The 13047-nt window shown below is 41.6% G+C and overlaps 1 protein-coding gene across 1 annotated transcript; it reads right to left on the bottom strand.

Annotated features, from left to right (window-relative positions):
• Positions 1 to 207: 207 nt before the first annotated feature.
• On the bottom strand, positions 208 to 12672 carry FGF16 (fibroblast growth factor 16). Its single transcript, XM_006873735.1, has 3 exons — positions 12399 to 12672; positions 1839 to 1942; positions 208 to 453 (listed from the first exon to the last, which is right to left on the bottom strand). The coding sequence occupies exons 1-3, from the start codon at positions 12670 to 12672 to the stop codon at positions 208 to 210; spliced, it is 624 nt and encodes a 207-aa protein (XP_006873797.1).
• Between the last annotated feature and the right edge of the window lie 375 nt (positions 12673 to 13047).

The raw sequence follows: 13047 nt of genomic DNA, 5'->3' as shown, positions 1-13047 counted from the left end.
CCCCTCCCTGCATACCCCTTCCCAAAATAACCCAACCTTGATATACACTTTGAACAACAAGGGAACAGCTGGGCTGAGTTGAACAGTAAGTGCTTCTCTGTTATCTAAATTGGTAGGAAGGAAGGATTTAAAAGCTAGGAGTATAATGACTGCAGAGACAACAATGGCTCCAGAGTATATGAGTCACAGATTTCACACTAGGGTCTGTTACCTATAATGGAAGAGATCTCTGGACATGGAAGGCAACTTAGAAGGATCTACTGGCCTAGGTAAAAAGTGAGTGAATTTCTGGTGTCGTTTAGTCCTGTATCCCTCTCTGGGTGACCCATCTTTATTCAGGGCAACGTAATACTGTCTCTCCGAGTCCAAATGTTTGTACAAGGTGGAGGCATAGGTGTTGTACCAGTTTTCTTCAAACTGTTCCCGGAAAACACATTCATGTGTGAGTTTCTTCTGTGAAGGTGAGAAAATAAAGTAAATCCCATTATATGACTATTTCTCCCAATTCCCCCTGTTGGTGGAGGAACAGCAGCAATAGCACATTGATATTAGAAAAGTTCAGCCCTATCTCCTAGTATCCTCATTCCAAAGATCTCAAAACACTCCTATATGTATCTCCGTCATCCTGTTTTATGACTCACACAAGAATATGCTATGTTAGATCCTTCCTGGAGGCAAGGGATTGGAGGAGATGGCCTATCAATGCCCCCATGAGATGTTTCCCTACTTAGGACTAACATTGAGATTATAGTTAACCATGTCAACTGACAGGCAAAGGCCTTGGATCTAGAGCGCCCTGGGAAGTGAGCTGTGATCTCTCCTAATGAAGGGTCTGAAGCTTGTCAGTTAGCTCAGGAAAGATCTCCTTGAAAAGCTCCTCGAATATGACTACTTCAAGTTGGCAGCTCCCTGGTCTATTGCCTCTGTCCTTTCTTCTCACACTTGATTCAGTTGCTGTACTGCTTGTTGGGGTTGCCGATACCAAGTGCTGGGGACAAGCCTATCACTTAGGTGTCAGGGAAAAATGTGTTTTGATTTCAGGCAGCCAGAAAGCATGCTATGTGACTCAAAACTCAAAGCCAGGAGTTGGGATCCTTGGAAATGGTTGTGGTCAGCAAAGTTACTCACTATTTCCCCGCACTGGGCTAGCCTCCTTAAAAAAAAAAAAAAGTACTGCATCCAGTCTAGTCTAAGCTGGGGACATTAGGCACTAGACTCTGAAGCCCTACTCTTCATTTACTTGTTTCATTTGGCCTTTGGGATTCATTTGATTCAATCTGGAAATCAGGACTGTGTTGTTAATCTAAGAATCCTCAGTCTGAAGGTCAGCTCTTCCATTGCTTATTTTTGAATTTGTTATTCTTTTACTCCTCTGTTGTTGTCATTGTTAAGTGCTGTCAAGTTGGTTCCGACTAGAGCAGCTGGCAGTTCAAACTGACCTTTCGGTGGGTCGAGTGCTTATCCTATACCACTATACTAGGACTCCTCTAGGCACCCATTAAAATTCAGATGTGCTCCTTGGGGTGGCTAATGCTTCAAACACTGACTATCTACTGATGAACTAACAGAGTTTACTACTGTCACAAAACTAGCTGATCCTCTAATAGAAAAGGCAAAGGCAAGTGAATAACAGAAGTTTATGTTTTGCTGGGGAAAAAAAATTGAGTGAAGGTGTTAATGTAGCATGACCTTGGGCAGCCAGGGAGTGACTAAAAGATATCAGTCCTTTAGAGATCACTACAGTGCTTTCAAGCATTAAATGTTTTTATACCTTTGCCTTACATTGTCTAAATATTGGTAGTTAATAGCCTCTAATGAAAAGAAAAACTTAAACTTACTGATCCATATAGTTCTCCTCGCTCATTCATTCCTAAGTACAGGCCAGAGTCCACTCCTCGGATGCTGATCAGTCCCACAGCCAGACTAATAAACTCCAGGATTCCTTGAGCAAAAAAGGAAATGCGATTTGCATTACTGACATCAAGCTAAAAGGAAGTTGTTCATGTGACATGGGATAACAGTTATTTTTCTCCAACTAGAGGCTAGGCCTGTGTGTGTTTGGTGAATTTCTTAATGAAACCATCTTTTGCAGCAAGAATCGAACTTAAGAGAAGACAGTCTCCCTGGGCCTCATTTTTCTGTATGTAAAATGGGAGGAAACAATCTCTGCTTCTACTCAATATTCTTAGGCAGTTTTGAGGAAGGGACTATGAGAAGACTTTGGTTATAAAAACATCATAATTTTAAGATACATTGCTGTCAAATACATCTACTTCTCACTTATTGACTATTGTTATCCAATATTTTGCATTTACTCCAATAGTAAAAAAATCTACTCTCTATTTTTTACATTAATGATATAAGTCTGGCAGTAACAAACACTGAGATATGAGGTGACATGCTGGCTGTGGTGGTTAAAATTATGTCAACTTGGCTGGGCCATGATTCTCAATGGTTTAATAGTTGTGTAATGGTATAATTTGGCAGTTATTTATTTAGTGATGCAATTTGGCAGTTATGTAATGATGCAATTTGGCACTCATAATGATGTGGAGGCATAGTGGCTCTGTAAGGTAGGCACTGGATCCTCAGGATCACCAGTTTGAGTCCCCAGATGTTCTGTGGGAGAAAGATAGGCTTTCTGCTCCCACAAAGATTTATAGCCTTGGAAACCTATACAGGGTTACTATGAGTTTGAATGGACTCAACAGCACTTAACAACAACACAATGATGTAGTCATTCTCCATTTTGTGATCTGATGTGGTCATTCTCCATTTTTGTATAACATTGATTTTTACATAACAATATGGTCTTTTGAAGCTAACCAAGTTGATAAGTGAGGATTGGATGTACCACCATGTTAAAAAAAAAAAAAGGGAGGGCAGCTATCTAAATGGAAGAATGATATCAGATTTCTGTTATCATTTCCAAACTCACCTCACCTTTCCCTAGAGCACACAGCATTACTTAGTTTGTCCTCTAGGATGAACTTATTTTGCATCTTCTCAGCTCCCATGTCCTTAAAGCCAACTATTCTATTTCCAACTGCCTGTAGTTGACTCAAACAAGACTACAGAGACCACTCATTAAGTTTGCAGGAGGCAAAACTTGGCTTAGTGAGAACTTTCTCTTAATAAGTGTTTTCAGCTTGACAAGTCAATCATTCTCCCTTTCTTTCTTGTGAGTTTTAAGTTTATCCAGGGCAATGAATTGGCAGGTAGTATTGGACTTGATACTAATTTGAGATGTTGCAACTTTCAGGGGGAAAGAGAAGAAATTCAGAAATGTTGCTGTAGCTGACAAGATTAGGGCTGAGGATCTGAAAACATTTTGGCTTACCTAGGAGCAGGAGAAATAAAAAGAAATCAACTACTAAAGTGGAAAAAAGAACCCAGAACAGAAAGGCTGGGGATATTTAAGGCTTTGAAATGATGTTCCAAGATAGTATATCTACTATATGAATACAGACATATCAATCAATTAGATTTATCTTTGATATTCTTGCATCCACCCATGTTTTCAGCATATAGACCAAAATTTGGTATAATTGACTCACAGATGAACCCAAAGATATAAAATGAGCTTATATCTGGTTATCATTATCAAAATAATGCAACTCTTTTTTTTTCAACTTTTTATTGTGACTTGAGTGAAGGTTCACAGAGCAGATCATCAGTTTTACATTGAACAAATCATATACTTTGCTTCATTACATGTTCCAACAATTAATAGTATTTACCTCTATTCACTTTAACAAAAACACTCCTCCCTGTGTTTTCTGCTATCTTCTTCTTTCTTCTTCTATCTCCTTCTTGTTGTATATTGCCTGTCCTGACCCGTGTTAACATGTGACTAACCTCTAACCTGAGTCCTGGTGTGGCGCTGTGGGTTAATGCGCTGGACTGCAAAGTTGGTTTGAACCACAGATTGGCGGTTCAAGCTCACCAGTCACTGCTTGGAAATCCCATTCAAGGTCGTTATGGGTCAGAACTGCCTCAATAGCACTTAACAACAACCCTCTGACCAGTGACTAATTTCCCCTTCTTTCTCCTACCCGTGTAACCATCATAGATTGTTTATTAAGAAAACCATTAAAAAAAAAAAACAAAACTTTTTACAACATTGGTCTCATAGAACATTTGTACTTTTATTAATGACCAATTTTACTCAGAGTCCTGTTGTGGCACTGTGGGATAAAGCACTGGACCATAAGGTTGGCTTGAGCCACAAGGTTGGCGGTTCTAACTCATCAGCTGCTCCTTGGAAACCCTATACAGGGTCGCTATAAGTCGGAACCAACTCACCAACACTTAACAATAATTTCACTCAGCATAATGAATGCCCTCCAGGTTCAAACAAGTTTTGATGTGTTTCATAGATTCATCATTATTCTTCAGCGTTTTGTGGTATTCCATTGTTTGTATGTACCAAAGTTTGTTTAACCACTTTTCTGTTGATGGGCATTCAGGCTGTCTCCATCTTTTTGATATTTCTTGCAGACAGCATATTGAAGGATCCTGGGTTTTTTTTTGTTTTGTTTTGTTTGTTTTTTTTTAATCCATTCTGCTCTGTCTCTTGACTGGTACATTTAATCTATTTACATTCATTGTAATTATCAGCATATATGAATTGTCATTTTTCTGTGTATTTTTATTATTTTTTTGTAGGGTTGGGCTGGATTCTTTTTTTTTTTCTTCTTTCTGCTGGATTCTTTGTTCTACATAATTTTCTATGCTGAGTTCATTTTTTTGTGTGTGTGTGTTTCATTTTCGTTTTCATTTATGTTGTGTTAATTATGTTGTGTTAATTTCATTATGTTGTGTTTACTAAATCTCATTTTCCTCTTTTTCTATTTTGATTTGCATATGCATTATTTTTCTTTGAGGTTACCCTATAATTTATTTGCTCCCTGCTTAAAACAGTCTGTTTTATCTTGAGATCTACTTGACTTAGTTGCCATTTGGAAGTTCTGTGTCTACACTGTTCCCTCTTTTTGTTTTGTAGTTGACTTTATTATACATTAATATCTCTGGTCCCTATCTTCAGTCTTATAGGTTTGTTTTACTTTACATCTTCTATGTATGGGTTGAGTTCTGGGTGGTGTTGTCATTTATGGTAATCTTAGGTTCTTGTCTGCTGTTGTTGGTTATCACTCCAAAGAACACCATTTAGCCTTTTTTGTAAAGTTGGTGTGATCATTACAAATTCTTTTAATTTCTATTTATCAGGAAAGGCCTTAATTTCACTGTCATATTTGAGGGACAGCCTTGCTGGGTATATGATTCTTGATTGGCAGTTTTTTTGTTTTTTTTTTCCTTTCATAGTTTTGTATATATAATCCATGGCCTTCTTGCTTGCATGGTTTCTGCTGAGAAATCCAAGCTTAGTCTTATTGGTTCTCCTTTGTAGGTAACTTTTTTTTCCTGAGCTGCTTTCAGGATTCTTTACTTGTCTTGTGATTTTGGAAAGTTTAATTATGATATGTCTTGTGATTTTCTTTTGGGATTCATTCAGTTTCTTGTATGCCTATCTTCTCATCTTTCATGATTCTAGGGAAATTTTCTTCCAACAACTTTTTGACTGTTTTCTCTGTGTTTTATGTCTCTTTCTGTTCTGGAATTATAATCACCCTTAAGCTGTTCCTCTTCATGGTGTCCCACATAAATCTAAGGCTTTTTTCATTCTTTTTTTTTTTCTGATTTTTCTTCTATCATGTTAGTATTGAGAGATTTATCTTCAAGTTCATTAATTCAGGTTTCCATTGCTTTAAATCTTATCCTTTATCCTTTCAATGTATTATACATTTCTGAAATGTTAGTATCAATCTTCTGGATTTCTAATTGCAGGTTTTGTATTGTTTCAAAATTTGCATTTATTTTGTATGTTTGTTCTTGTAGCATTTTCCTGAATTCTCCCAAAGTTTTTTCAGTGTTCTCCTTGCTTTCCTCAATTTGTCAATCTGTTGAAAATACCAAAATAGCATTCTTTTGATTTTTTTTTTTCAGTTAGTTCAATAACTTTTTTCTCCTCAGATATGTTTTCTGTCTTTGCATCTTGGTCATTTCTTTGAGTCATTATCTCTTTTGTCTTTTAGTGTGAGACAAAATTGTTGTCTCTGGGGAATTATGCGGTTGTCATATTTGTGAAAAGAAACTGCAGTTGTTGGACTTGCAGGGGAGAAGTCTCTGGTGGGCTCCTGAAATTCAAGGAGCTCACAAGGTGGTTGTGGAAGGGATGTGACAGCAAAATTCCTGGCCTGAGATGGAGCTCCTATTAGCTTCAGTGTTATCTATGTTCAGGGCACTCAATCCAGCTGTAGTTCATGGAAGCCCTTGATGAAGCAGGTTTCAGTGTCTATTAGGACCACAGGGAAGCAGGGGGCAGAGTGACTGGTTAAATGCTGGTCTGGGGGCTCTGCAGGGTCTGTAGGTCTGTAGATGAGCCCACCTGAATCTAGGAACCAAACCAACATACCAAAGCAGTGCAGCTAGCCCCTAACTCACATGGCATGGCTCCCAATCACATTGCTCTGAATTTCCAGAGAACAGGATCTGTGCTAGGGGTGGATGAGGGTAGGAGCTGGCCATACCTCTGGTCACCAGTGGTGCATGGGGAAAAAGAAGAAATCACAAGTTTCCTGTCCCCCATGCAAATGTGCTTTGCCAGGCCTCCCTCCACTGCCAAAGCTGCTCACAAAATTGTTGAGGTACGTCTGGCCAGTATCCTTCTCTCGCAACCCCTGCTCACCCTCTTCTCCCAACAAGCCCTCCAACCATCTATCTAACCTTTCTTCTGAAGTTCAGGGTGACAGAATTTTCATTTGTGTCTGTTTTATTTGGTCTCTCTTGTATCTTTTCTCTTGCATCTGCCGCGTCTGCCATCTTGCTGGAAGTTTTCCAGTTTTTTTCTTAAGTAATTCTTAAGGTTAATGTTTATGTAATGGGGCATGGAACTGATTTTTTTTTTAAAGATCAAAAGTTAAGTGTTTAATTTTGAAGTAATGTACAAGAGTGGAAACAAAAAATCTGTGTGATGTCTCCTGAGGATACTCAGTGACTCAAGGCTAGACTATGGATGTTCAGGCATGACAGCTTAGCTAACCATTTACCATCAAGTCACTGCAAACTCATGTGTGTTAGAGCATAATTGTGTTCCATGGAGTTTTCGATGGGTGATTTTTTTCAGAAGTAAATTGTCAGGCCTTTTTTCTGAGGTGTTTCTGGTTGAACTTGAACCTTCAACCTTTTGATTAGTGGCTGAGCACATTAATCATTTGCACTACTCAGAAACTCATGGTAGCTTTAGGAGTACATAGTTTGACAGTCCACTTAGAACTATTTGAACAATGTAATGTTTTATTCTACCATTATATAGAATATGCAGAGTGTGGACTTTTAAATCTAGTAATGACATCCTTCCAGTTTTATTCTCTTTGATTCAATAACTAGTACTAGAAAGGGGTTAATCAAATACTGATCTAATGGAGCAAAATCTTTCATTGCACTCAAGGTTCTGATTTTGGTTCTGTCCTGTTTAACATTTAAATAAATGACTTGTAAGCAGATATAAGTGTTCTGGTGTGGCACTGTGGGGTCATGTGCTGGACTGTAAGGTCGGTTTGAACTGCAAGGTCAGCAGTTCAAGTTCACCAGCTGCTCCTCGAAAACCCTATATAGGGTTGCTATGAGTCAGAACCAACTTTAAGGCACTTAACAGCAACACAACAAGTAGATATGGAGGACGGCTTATTCTGTTTCCAGAAGATCCAAACAAAATTCAAGAAGATGGAAAAAATGGGCTGACTTTAATGAAATAAGCTCCTTTTACATTTTGAATGTAGCTCTGATGTGGCACTGCAGGCTAAGCACTAGATGGTTAATTACATGGCTGGTGGTTCAAACCTACCAGTTGCTCCTTGGAAATGCTATACAGTGTCCCTATGAGTTGGAACTGACTCAATGGTACTTAACAACAATATTTAGAATAAATGTAAAGTCCTGCACTTGGGAGTCCAAACCTCAAGAATTTTGGTTGGGGTGGGGAAGGTGAACCTCAAATGTAGATGGTTGAGTTAATTGTACTCCTTAGGTCATCGTCCATTATCATAATTGTTCTGTACAAGGCTTTTTATTTATTTATTTTATTTGTATTCCCTGCTCCCATACGCTTCCCCACTTCAGGCAACCATGCATTTTCTTGAGAACGTGCAATGTTATTTTGTGTTTCTGTGCATTTTGTTATATATTTTAAGTTTGCCTATCTTTGGAATGGGGAAATGTGACTTAGCAAAGCATATACAATGGCCACAATTTGGAGGCAAATTGTTTTAGAAAATTAATGTAAAAAATTAAAAAGGAATATAAACTAATATGTTATAAGGCTGCATTCAGAGAGGGGTAGTGCTGTAGGATAAGCAATGGACTGCTAATAACAAAGTCTGTGGTTCAAACTCACCAGTCACTCCTTGGAAATTCTATACAGGGTAGCTATGAGCCGGAATCCACTCAACAGCACTTAACAACAAAAGTCATTAGCATAAATATTATTCCACTCTGCTCTACCTTGGTTAGAAAACACAGAGAATATTGTGCTTAATTCTAGCAACTTCTCTTAAGATATGGATATGGAAAAACAGGACAATGTTTAAAGGAGAGTGTCCAGTATGGCAAGAAAACTGGAAACAGGTTACGATTTGGTTCTGTGTACGAAACTTTGAGGGATACCAACTTGCTGGAATCTTGAGTTCTTTGTTTTATTCAGCAGATTACTTCCTAGCCTCAAGTCTTAGTTTGCTCATTCTCATGCCCCTGACCAATGCTGAGCTCATTAAGTAGCAGAGGGAAGTTTGTGGTCTTTCTGTCTAAAACCTGGTATGAGAACAAACCATGAAACCCAAGAGGTGTGGACTTTTGAGTTATCACACGTTTTCTCCAATTCTCTGTTATTCCCGAAGCTAAAGGAAAGATCATACAGGAAGTCACTTGGGTTGTGTCCGGTAACAGGGGTCTCCAACAGCTGGAATCGTCCCTGCCCAGCTGTCTTTGGGTATCATTTCCTTTTGCCAATTTTTCTATTAGCTGGATTCAAACTGTGGGAACGCAGTGGCACATGCTGATGGAACAGATATTCCTAAACCTTCTCCTGAATCCCAGCCAGCATGAAGTGGGAGAGAAAACAAGTCATTTCCACATTTTCCCAGCTACAGCTGGAGAAGGGTGTTAACAGTAAAATCTTGAGGCAAATATTAAGTAGGCAAAGTTTGTCCTTAATACTTTCATCCTTTCAAGGCCCAGGACCTTTCTGTACTCTGTCTCACCTTACCTGCTTACTTCAGGTTTGAGAATTTCTATACTCTTCTCTTATACCTTGTTCTCCATGGCATCATTTAAAACTCAGTTCTGGGCCCCATGGCTTCAGAATTTAGCGAGATGACTGGCTATTTTGTCACTTAATCAGGTTCCATAAGTCTCTTGAGCAGCCTTAGCCATACTGTCAAACCTTCAGGGCCAAGACAGTGCTGCTTTGGCATCTTGCCAAATAAGAACCAGCTCACTCAAAACCCAAAGCAGCTGCAAGAGCCTGCTGTATTCCACCTGGTGAGAGGCCTCTCCTCCAGTCTGGCTCCCAATCTCTGTTCTGCCAGTTCACAGTGCCCTCAGGAATGTCAGTATTCTGTGAACCTCATGTAAACTTTCAGCCAGGCAGGGTTTGAAATACTCCTGGCTACTGATTGCAGACGGGGGTGGGGAGAGCATATGCTGTGCCAACAGGTTATTATTTGGAGTAGGGGTTGCTCTTGGGCCCATTCTGAACACATGGATTCCAGGGTAATCCTTGGGGGCCCTGCTCTCCAATTACAACAAATAGCTATTTACTTTACATGGCCTTTGGAGACTATCCCCACCCCCAAAGCAGAAATCTATAATATTTTATATCTTAAGTCTGGCCTACTTTACCCTGCTGGAATGCTGACTGCTAAAGCACTTATGGAATGTTAAAGTTTCGATTTATTGAATACCCTGACTGATTAACTCAAATGTGGAGGGAAGAGAGCGTTAACAAACTCAAATGTCACCTCTTTCTTTGCCAAAAGCTAAACTGACAAAGAGTAAGAATGTATTTGGAAGTTGGCAGGGGAGGTTACAAAGAGACAGTTTTGACCAGTTATCATTTCCTTTACAGGAAATACGCAGAATTTCCAGGAAGTCAGGAAAGGAGGAAAGGGAAAGATGATGCAGAGGTGGTTCAGGGCAGTGGTTTTTAAAAATTGCAAAACTAAAAATGAAAATGTCAGTTAAGCAGCACTGAAAACATCCCTTTATCCTGCCTGTTTTATTTCCTTTAGTTTTGCCTTAAATTTAACACCCTTAGCGGGCTTATGAGATGAAAAGAAAGCAAGATGTGTCTTTAGGGAGGTAATTAAAGACCACTTACCCCAAGAGCCTATTACTGATTTATGTTGACCTTGTAGGTTATTTGGCTCAGTTTAGGCATGCAGCCAGACAAACACTAGTCTCTGTGAGCTGTGTTCATAGTTTCTCCACTTTCACTTCCCCAGCCCCACACTTCTCCATTATTTCATGACTTTTTATATTTATATATATATAAACGAACTACCCTTTTACCTTTGGGCCATTTCTGGGAGCCTCTGGGAGGCTCTCAGGCCAGGCTGGGTATCCCATTTCATTAGAAGAGGAACAAAAGAAGACTGCAAAGTCACAAGTGATGGAAGGGAAAGGAGCCAAGTTAACACTCCCCAACACTTCATCACCCTTTTGAGAACCTGCTGTAAGTTTATACAAACACCTGCACCCCTCTGTTGCCCCCCACCTCCAGCCTACTGTATTTCAGTTCTGAGTGCATTTTCCCAAGATGATATAGACCTCATTAGGATTCTTGTCTGTTCCCAGCAAGGAAGGCCAACTCTTGTCCTAAGTTGTTTGCTATGTTTGGTTTTGCTCAGCAACTGGTCTCTACATTTTTTACTATGCACACCAGATGCAGCTCTAGCTAAGCATAGAGAACAGGAGGATAGACCGTTTTTTTGGGGAGGGGGGCGGGTATGGGAGAGAGTGGGACTCCTGATGTTGGATAAGCACTGGACTGTGAATCACAAGGTCCGTGATTTGAACTCACCAGATGCTTCTTGGAAACCCTAAACAGGGTTGCTATGAGTCAGAATGGACTCCAGGGCACTTAACAACAACAATGGGAAAGTGACAAAAGGGAAGGCTTGCGGGTAGGCAGAACCTCTTACAGGCTTAGGGGTGGAAGGTGCTCTTCTCAGGTTATAGAGTCCTTGGGAGGAAGTAGAGGGTATTAGGAAATTGGGAGGGGGGCAAGGACAGAAGACTCTCACTACACCTGTGTAATAGTTTAGTAGAGCAGAGAATAGGATATTGAAAACAAAAATGGCTAAATTACCGAGGAGTGAATACATTTGCTTAGAAATCTAATGATCTCCATTTATAGGATCAAGGTTTATATTACTTGTGCAATTAGTTCTGTATTTGAGCGGCTTTTAAAAGTTTGTGGAAAATGGAATTAAAGGTTAATGGAATTTCATGAAATTGTTGAAGTCCCTTCGTATGTTAGACAAGCAGGTGTGCCCTTAAATAAGTTGCCCAGCGGTGGACAGAGGCAATCCTGGATAGAGGTTGGACGTTTCCTGTCCTGGGCCCAGGAGACACTTTTTTCCTGTGTTGGAGTGGGACCAGAATCAACTAGGATTTGTGCAGGTTCTCCACTGAGACAAGGAATTCAGAAGTAGCTCAGGGCAAAAGTTGCCCTAGGGCTTGTGGATCCTGGAGGCTTTCCTAGATCCCTGGTACCCAGCTTACTTAGGTCGTGCTGCTGGAATTGACTCTACTCTGGGCAGAGCAACCTGTGGTAGATAGATGTCAGGACTTCCCAGTCCCCGCCAGCCACAAGAGACTCAGACACAGGCTGGCCGCCCACCCATCCCGTGGCTAAGGCAATGAGCGACAACTCTGCCATGCTTTTTACGCCCCACTGCCCCCCCCCCGCCCCCCGGAGAGAATTTACACTATCTCCAAGCTCCACCTGCTTTCATCTGGGACGCTGCTTCCAGTTCTCAGAATGCCACCCCCCCACCCCCCAGTTCCCTGGGGCGGGAGGGTGGGGAAAGGATAGGTCAAATCTCAAGGCCCCCTGCTCCCACCCCTACAAAGCATCCAAGGGTGTTGGGCACCCTAACGCCAAGTGGCTCAAGTCCGCGCTGTCGTGTCCCGTCTGCTGGGAGCCCCGAGCAACCTCCTCTGCCCCTACTGTACAGGACTGCACAGTGCCTCAGGCAGTGCGCCAGCCCCACGCCAGAGCCCTGGTCATTGCCTCCCCACCAACACTAGCCTCCCGTCCCTCCAGGCCAAGTACTCACCGAAGCGGCTGTGGTCGTGGCGGGTGCCATGCACCGTGCCGTTGGGAAAGATCTCCAGGTGGAAGCCTGTGCGGCAGTAGAGCTGGCGGCGCCTCAAAATCCCTTTCAGGTGGGCGAAGTCTGTAGGCGAGCCGCGCTGCAGCTTCCCCTCAATCTGGCCCAAGCGCTCGTTCAGGAAACTCGGAGAGTCAGCTAAGGGCACGTTCACCAGAGAGGAGGAGAAGCCGTGCAGATCCCAGTCCAAGGAGGCGAAGACCGCCCCCACCTCCGCCATGGTGGAGCCGGTGTCGTCGTGGGCTGTGTAGGGGACTCGCGGATGGAACCGCGGCGGCGGGGCGCGAACTGCCTTTCCAAATGGAGAGCGCCGACAATTCCTCTGCGCTGGCAAGCTCTCTTGCTCCGCTCTCTCCCGAGCTGCAGTCAACGTCTGTTCGCGTCCAAGGAACTTCTCAGCGGCTGGGAGTGTGGGGGCAGCGTGCTCCTCCTGACCTTGCTTTCAGTCAGTGTCTCGTCCCCTTCGTATCCATCTCCCCAGACCTCATATAGCTGGGTTTCTCAAGCTATCAAATGCAAGGGACACTTTATATACATACCCACTCCCCTTACATTGACATATTGGATATTTAAATACAAGCCACACCTCACTAGC

This window comes from Chrysochloris asiatica, unplaced genomic scaffold, assembly GCF_000296735.1.
Source record: "Chrysochloris asiatica unplaced genomic scaffold, ChrAsi1.0 scaffold00252, whole genome shotgun sequence".
Taxonomy (NCBI): Eukaryota; Metazoa; Chordata; class Mammalia; order Afrosoricida; family Chrysochloridae; genus Chrysochloris; species Chrysochloris asiatica.
The sequence above is the reverse complement of the archived record's forward strand: the minus strand, read 5'-3'. Positions and strand labels throughout refer to the sequence as shown.